Here is an 8,931-nt window from a genome sequence, read left to right on the forward strand (position 1 = left end):
CGACACTACGAAAGGAAAAAGGGAAAGGTTCATTATAATTTTTGATATCAAATAAAACACCAAAATTCTGGTAAATTGTAGAAATTAATGTTTATTTAAAAAATATATCAGAGTTGTATTACATCACTGCTTAGATGTCACCGTTATGTCACGTATGACAGAAGAAAAACTTAAATAGCGACACAAAACGATCGATATTACGTATTAACCCGCAAGCCTGTATGTTATATATACTTCTTTTTTTATTTTTCTCATTGTAAGTGAAACATTGTGTTTTTTATGAGAAATAAAGATCTTTAAACCTAAACCTAAACATTCGTACCTTCTTACGTTAAAACAGACATTGTGTACTATCACTCCTTGTTCTACTATTTAAAACTACAATTAGCCGAAATTCTCCTCCTGCAAACGAGGCCAGCCCAAGAGCTGGAAAGCATTTCCTTGTTTATCATTTCTCTCTCTCAACCCTCTTCTACCTTCTGCAGTTCTAACATCATGTCTCTCTCGCACACATCTTTCTCCTTCTCCCCACGGAAGTGACATTCAATCTCATACAAAGTCTTCCCTTTTGTTTCTGGCAGTAAAAAGTACAAGAAAATCCCACAAATAGCGATGCAGATTCCATAAACACAAAATGTTCCGTTAATACCTATTTGTCTGAACGAAGTCGGTGCAGTTTTCACAACGACGAAGAACATAATAGAAAGGAACATTCCAGAAATACCACTGCCGATACTTCTGTACGCCAGGGGAAAGATTTCACCAGCGATCGCCCAGGGTATGGGTAAGATACCGAGGGTTTTGCCAAAAATGTAAAATAGTGTAGGCACGACGGGCGTCCATTTATATCCTTCTGGAATATATCCCAAGTCTCTTAGATAAAGAAGCAACGCAGCAGTCAAAAGGGAGACAACACTGATCACGATTCCTAGGAAAAGAACGGTTCTTCTCCGCAGCTTGTTGACAACAACACAAGCTATGACAGCTGTAATGAATCTAACGACGTCAACCATAAGCATACTTGTATATGCTTCTATAGTTCCACCAGAAACATCCTCCATCATGGGAACAGTATAAGACGGTACCACAGTCATTCCAGATATTTGGAATAAAACAAACATGAACATCATTATGACAGTTGGCTTATAAAATTCCGGTTTAGTAACCATCTGTCGGTAGAATGTAAACTGGGCCACTTTCGGTGTTAACTTCTTTTTCTGACTGTTTAATAAAACTTCCAATTCTTTCTCTGAATCTTCATCGTCACCTCTGAACCATCTGAATGATTTACGACATTCGTTGTTCTTGCCTTTAGAAGCTAAGTATGGTGGAGTCTCTGGTGGTATAGAGATGAGAATGAGAGATACAACGTAGAAGCTTCCACAAGCGACTGCTGCGGTCCTCCAATAGAGGAGTGTGCCAAAGATGTGTGCAACCAGCATCCCGCTGGCGAAGGAGAAGGCGATGGTCGCGAGGAAGGCTCCTCGATACTTCGGTGAGGAGTACTCCGCGATGGTCACTGGTGCTGCTGCTGCTTGAAGACCCATAGCAAAACCCTGGAATAGAAAATGTAGGATTATAACAATTTTGATTTATGGAACTTAATAATCTTATCTATATATATAAAAGAAAGTCGTGTTAGTTACACTATTTATAACTCAAGAACGGCTGAATCGATTTGACTGAAAATTGGTGGGCAGGTAGCTTAGAACCAGGAAACGGACATAGGATAATTTTTACCCCGTTTTCCATTTTTTATTCCGCGCGGACGGAGTCGCCGGTAAAAGCTAGTATATATATAAAAGAAAGTCGTGTTAGTTACACTATTTATAACTCAAGATCGGCTGAATCGATTTGACTGAAAATTGGTGGGCAGGTAGCTTAGAACCTGGAAATGGACATAGGATAATTTTTACCCCGTTTTCTATTTTTTATTCCGCGCGGACGGAGTCGCCGGTAAAAGCTAGTATATATATAAAAGAAAGTCGTGTTAGTTACACTATTTATAACTCAAGATCGGCTGAATCGATTTGACTGAAAATTGGTGGGCAGGTAGCTTAGAACCTGGAAATGGACATAGGATAATTTTTACCCCGTTTTCTATTTTTTATTCCGCGCGGACGGAGTCGCCGGTAAAAGCTAGTATATATATAAAAGAAAGTCGTGTTAGTTACACTATTTATAACTCAAGATCGGCTGAATCGATTTGACTGAAAATTGGTGGGCAGGTAGCTTAGAACCTGGAAATGGACATAGGATAATTTTTACCCCGTTTTCTATTTTTTATTCCGCGCGGACGGAGTCGCGGGTAAAAGCTATTATCAAATAAAAATGTAGATTAGAATTAACACAGAAAGCAAATGAAGGAAAGATGGCTCTTTTTCTATTTCTTTTTCCTTCTAAAGTTTTATTGTAAGGAAAAGTAGATAAGTAGGTATACTTTTCATTTAAATATTTATTCGACGTTTTTACGGTGAAGGAAAACATCCTGTAACCTGCACATATCTGACAATAAACTCAAAGACATGTCAAGTCAACAAGCACGGCCAGCGCGGCTAAGTCAAGTCACGACCAAAGTTTAGTCATTCCATACTTAAGGTATGCTCCGAGCTCCTCAGTTAGGAGGATATTTAAAAGTCTTACAATGAATTCACATTATTATATATGCGATGGACAATTCTTAATATCGCAAAGAAGTTGATTTCTTCATCATCAACCTGCCCTTATCCCTATGGAGGGTCGGCACAGTATGTACTCCTCCATACATCTCTATCAGCCATCATATCTGAATTTACCCCCTTCTTACGCATATTCTCTTTCACACAATCCATCCATACTTTCTTCGGTCTTCTTCTACCTTTATAGATCCACATTCGAAAAGATGTTGCATTTCTTGCCTGATGATAATAATTAGGATCGTATTTACCTGCAAAGATCGACTAGCGAGTAGTGCAGCTGGTCCCTTAGCAGCCACCAGCAGTGCCCAACCCCCCATAGCAGGCAACGTGCTCAGCTGGTTGGTCAGCTTCCGGCCCAACTTCTGCAGGCTGAAAGGCGCCACCAAGATACCCGAGATCAGAGCCAGGCCGAGGATTGAAGCTGTAAATATTATGCTATAGTTTAGACTTCTTTTCCACTAAATAATTAAGCGTGTCTGTTAGTCGCGAGGCTTGGCGTGTTGATTTTAATATTATTATTCAAAACTTATTCGTAGACGTAGACAATATCAAATTAGTCGAAAAAACTGTCTTAATACCAACTCGAGTTATCTTAAGAAAAGGTGCCAACGATTTTGTTGTGGGCCTAATATTAATGATAGTTTAAACAATCGCCTTCGTATCGTCATCGTCAAATATGTGATGACTAGCTCTCGCCGGCTACTCCGTCCGCGCGGGCGGAATTAAAAAAAAAACTTAATAAGTAACCTAAGTGTTTTTCACGACTATGTTCTGCATCTGTGACAAATTTCATCAAGATCCGTTGAGCCGTTACAGAGATATCTTCAAACAAACAAACATCTAAACATTCGCATTTATAATATTAGTACGAGTAAGATTAGTAGGAAATGTTTAGTGTAACGCCGTATACGCTGTACAAATTTTAATGCTGAAGATACCATAGTGTTTTATGCCTCTATTTATCCAACGAGTATATTAGAACTAGGAGACGGACAGAGGAACTTTTTTATTTTGTGTGCATTTTTTATTTCGGAGTCGCGGGTAAAAGTTTGTATATATATATATAAAAATGCACACAAAATAAAAAAGTTCCTCTGTCCGTCTCCTAGTTCTAAGCTACCTCCCCATCAATTTTCAGCTAAATCAGTTCGACCGATCTTGAGTTATAAATAGTGTAACTAACACGACTTTCTTTTATATATATATATATAGATGAAGGTCGATGTTTTGTTTATATTTTTAATGCCACATATTGTCAACATGTCATTAGAGAAACATGACAGTATAACGTGACTTGTAATGATACCTAATAATGATAATATATGACCTCTTTGCATTGACATACTATAATGATATCTGACAAAGTAATTTCAAATAACTCTGTAATGATAGTGGAAGTAATTTGCTGAATTATACCCATTGGTTTTTACTGCTCAAACATCTATGTGTTTTTATATAAGTAAATCGGCAGATGAATCCCACGGTATTAAGATTAACATGTTCAATTTGGCACTGAAATTGTGAAAAATGTTCGGATATACGGTCAGGTAGGTCCTACCACTTAAACACGCCCGAAACATTTTTGCTGTTATCCTTAGAAGGAAACAACCCCTTTAAATCTCTTACACTCTACCTTAAATACATATATCATCAGCATCAGCTCATTATACGTCCCCACCGAGGGGCTCGGAGCCTACCCCAAGTAAGGAGTAACTAGCCCTTAGCCAAACACGCTGGCCAAGTGCGGGTTGGTTGACTTCACACATATCATTGAATTTCTTCTCAGATATGTGCAGGTTGCAAGATAAATGTACAATGTACATATGTAAATCGAAACTCGAAAAACATATTGGTACATGCCGGGATTCGAACCCAGGACCTGCAGATTGCAAGTCAAGTGCTTAACCCCTGAGCCACTGTCGCATACATATATAGTACATATTAATAAAATTGGAGTGTCTATATGTAACATCGATCGAGAAAAAAAAAATACATTTCGTACACGTGATGTTTTTGTCTTTCTGTACCTATGTATGTTCGAAAGGCTGAGTTTTTTTCGGGTAACCTCGATAACGGTTTAACCTATTTTGACGAGAAGGTAGCTTATCTCATGGACATATTGTAGGTTACTATTTTTCCGATTTTTTGCTGACAAAGTCGAATTCTCAGTCATTCCAGTGGTAACAAGAGTGGTACAGCTAACTGGAAATTGTATGTTTGATTGGTTACCTATCCAGGATTCGTGTTCTGGTGTGAGATGCATAGCGGAGTCGGGAAGACGGAGCTGTTGTAGTAGTACTCCGGGGTACGCGATGTTAGCGCCCGTACCAATCATGTACAACACCACGCCGCTCACTGCAACCATCTGCCGAATATAGTCGAATAATTAAATTAGTTTCTCACTTAATATCTAATAACTTACTAATATTATAAACTAGCTTTTACCCGCGACTTCGTTCGCGTGGAATAAATAAAATGCACACAAGATAAAAAAGTTCCTATGTCCGTCTCTTAGTTCTAAGCTACCTCCCCATCAATTTTCAGCTAAATCAGTTCGACCGATCTTGAGTTATAAATAGTGTAACTAACACGACTTTCTTTTATATATATAAATGCGAATGTTTAGATGGATGGATGTTTGTTAGAAGGTATATCCAGAACGGCTCAACGGATCTTCAAAATTTTACATAGATGTAGAACAAAGTCTAGACTCTAGAAGAACGCACAGAGTACTAATTAAGTTTTTTTTTTTAATTCCGCGCGGACGGAGTTGCGGCCGACAACTAGTATCTAGTAACTGGCACTATAATCACGTGTGTATTTGATTAATAAGCTTAAATTGAGATTTTTACGATTTCACGGCGATGGTTAACTAGCAGTTGACCGTGACTTCATCCGTGCTGGATTAAATTATCAAATCGGTTTAAGTTTCCTAGCATATTCAATGCGAACAAACAGTCAATATTTTTTTTTTATAATATTAGTATGGACTAGTATTAATATTAGTAGAGATTTTAATTAATACTAACCTGTCTAAAGAAGGGCGACATTTTCTGTCTTCGTGTTTCTGTTTTTACTATTCAGACTTCACCTTTTTTATCATCTTCCCTTCACTGGATCTGTAAAAGAAGAGATAGTTTTGTTAGGAAGATTAACAATATAAATCCATTGGCTTCAAAAACCTAAGAATCACATAAATAATCGAAAAATCTAATCTATCTTTTAGAGAGATATCAATTCATTTTGTATTCCAATACATTGAATATTCGGATTTCGGATTCGATTTATTTTTCGACCTTTAAAGATCTTAATCTTTATAAGAAATAAGATTTTCCTTTCTCTCCTTAATTCCCTTCTTTACGTTAATTACGTGAGCTAAAACATTAGTTTTTCACTAGTAATTTAAACGTTATTCCTATCGCCTTTCTAACCATGGAAGTTAGAAAGTTCAGAGGCGCAGCATTGGCACCTCTTCAATAGTTATTTGTCCCTTTTATGCACATGCTTAATATATCTATTTATCCTTTTCACATGGTCGTCTAGAAACATCCAACTTTCATTTAGTCGCAGGTAAAATGCTGAGTCTAGATTTATTTAAATCTAATTAGCTCTAAAGAAAAAAAAATAGACTAGAGAACAAAAAAATGCTTATTAAAATTAAATTTATATAAATTAAAATATTTATTTTTCGATTTATGACATAAATTAAAAAACTACATGAATGTGTTTCATAATGACGTAATTTTATTGTATACTAACTGTCGCACGCGATTGCGTCCGCGCCTTAAAAAAACTTAGTACATAGCCTATGTGTTCTTCCAGACTATGTTTTACATGTATGCCAAATTTTATCGAGATACATAGAACCGTTTTGGAGATACCTTTAAATATCCATCCATCCATCTAAATATTCGCATTTATATTAGTAAGAAGTAAGATGAATAAGAAATTCATTATTTTAATTTATCATTAAATGTAATGTTATATGAATATATATAAAGTGTCTCTTTTTGGGAAGCCCCGGCAACTTAAATGTAAAGATCTATTTGAAATAAATACATTTTTATTTATTTTTATTTATTTATTTATTTTTATTTATTTATTTATTTAAATGTATTTCTTCAGAGGTTTGGTAATTTTTTTTTAAATTTTGTAATTAAAAAAAATTACCAAATCTCTGAAGAAATTCATATTGTTGTGATACATTACTTAGATGAATTAAATTTTGTAAAAGGTTTTATAACTTATCTATACAAGAGATGTGTGTTGTATGTCCTATTGTGTTGTTATGCAAACTTTCACTGTCCTACTGAGTGACACAGATTTTGTCCAGACGCTCCTTATTAGTCAAGAACTGGTCACCACAAAACATAATTGTGACATGAGGTTTGTAATAAACCATACATTTACTATAACGAATTCATTTAAAACATCCTTAACCATTGACAAACTGCAAGCTAAAACTTGAAAATTCCAAAATTCAAAATTGTAAAAAAAAATTCCAATATCGTAATGGCCGCCATTTATAAAATTTGACGTGACGCTGTTTACATTTCAAGTCTTTTATTGGTAACGATAGTTTATGGAAATCAATAATTAATGATTGGTTAACTATTACATTCCCTGTTGCAAATCTCGTGTATTTTTTTATTAATTATCATATGCGTACCTGCACATATCTGAGAAGAAATTCAATGATATGTGTGAAGTCAAACAACCCGCACTGGGCCAGCGTTGACTATGGCCTAATTACCCCAAACTTTGGGGTAGGCTCCAAACCCCTCGGTAAGGACGTACAGTGAGCTGATGATGATGATGATGATCATTAGCGTAATAACTTTATGAAATTAATTAATGTAGTTTTAAAAAAAGTCTAATGCCTTTTTAATATAACACGGATGTACTAATTATAAAAAAAAAAACAATCAAAATGTTTGCTCTGTTACGAGCATATGGCATTCGTTATAAAAATACTAGCGAAATTAAAAAATAATAAGTAGCCTATGTGTTCTTCCAGACTATGTTCTATAATTTCATCTAGAACCGTTGCGCAGTTCCGGAGATACCTTCAAACAAACATCCATCTAAACTTTGTATTTATAATATTAGTAAGATATTTTAGATTCTGTATAGACCTTTTTAGGAAGGTCAAGAACGACAATATAATTTTACAGAACCCATTATTAAATAGTAAAAATGTTTCTTCAGGCCGCAAAGTATATAAAAAAAACATGCCTACTCGTAAGTTACTCCCGTATATTCAAGCTCTCTTTCATTAAAAGACCCATCAAAATCGGTACAATCGTTTCGTAAAACCCTGAACAAGGTCCACGACATACAAAAAATCTTAAAAATTAGTTTTTCGCAGGCACGAAACATATAACTTTTACTTTATACACAGAACTCCAATTTTATTCATCTGTGTACATTTGTAATATAATTAAATATAAATAAAAAAATACAAAAAAAAACAACAAAAGTAATTAAATGTATAATTAGGAATAGTTCATAGAATATAATTTCCTAGTCTATGCTATTATAAAAAGACAATTACCTTCATTAATATTCACAGTGGTGCGTTGTTTTTTGCCAGTCTGACAGGTGGGTAATGGACGCGGGTTTGACATGTGACAGTGACTCGATCGATTTTAAACTAGTGGATCTAGCACGAACATTTGTAACAATCGTCTCCAAATCATCAGCTCACATGTCCTCCCACTGAGGAGTTTGGAGCTTACCCTAAGTTAGATGACTTGGCCATAGTCAACCACGCTGGCACAGTGCGGGTTGACTTCACACATATCTTTGGATTTCTTTTCATATATGTGCAGGTTGCATTACATTTTTTCAATAAAAAATCGAAAAAACACATTGGCACATGGCGGGATTCGAACCCAGGACTTGCAGATTGCAAGCCAAGTCCTTAATCCTTGAGCCCACAGACAATAATTCAAACACAATAATTAATATTATGTAATTATTTTTAAACCAATAACATAATTTAACATAAAAAAACCGAGAGAGCCGTTCCGGAGATACCTTCAAACAAACATCCATCTAAACATTCGCATTTATAATATTCGTGTGAGTATATAACGTTGTAGTAATAATTAATAAATAAAACCTTCATAGGTTTAAACGATAAAATTTTACGATAATTTCGCACACGTTATGCATGAGTTTGGATTAATTATATAAAAAAAATCGATAACAAACTAAAATTTCAAAGTTGAAGGATCAAAATAACCGCCTA

The 8,931-nt window shown here is 35.3% G+C and overlaps 1 protein-coding gene across 1 annotated transcript; it reads right to left on the reverse strand.

The window, feature by feature from the left end:
• Positions 1–316: 316 nt before the first annotated feature.
• On the reverse strand, positions 317–5,779 carry LOC106708052 (facilitated trehalose transporter Tret1). The gene is made up of 4 exons (XM_045683835.1): positions 5,708–5,779; positions 4,908–5,043; positions 2,927–3,099; positions 317–1,556 (listed from the first exon to the last, which is right to left on the reverse strand). Exons 1-4 carry the CDS (start codon positions 5,726–5,728, stop codon positions 462–464), a joined length of 1,425 nt encoding a protein of 474 aa, XP_045539791.1. The 5' UTR covers positions 5,729–5,779; the 3' UTR covers positions 317–461.
• Between the last annotated feature and the right edge of the window lie 3,152 nt (positions 5,780–8,931).

Source organism: Papilio machaon, chromosome 23 (genome assembly GCF_912999745.1).
Source record: "Papilio machaon chromosome 23, ilPapMach1.1, whole genome shotgun sequence".
Lineage (NCBI taxonomy): Eukaryota > Metazoa > Arthropoda > Insecta > Lepidoptera > Papilionidae > Papilio > Papilio machaon.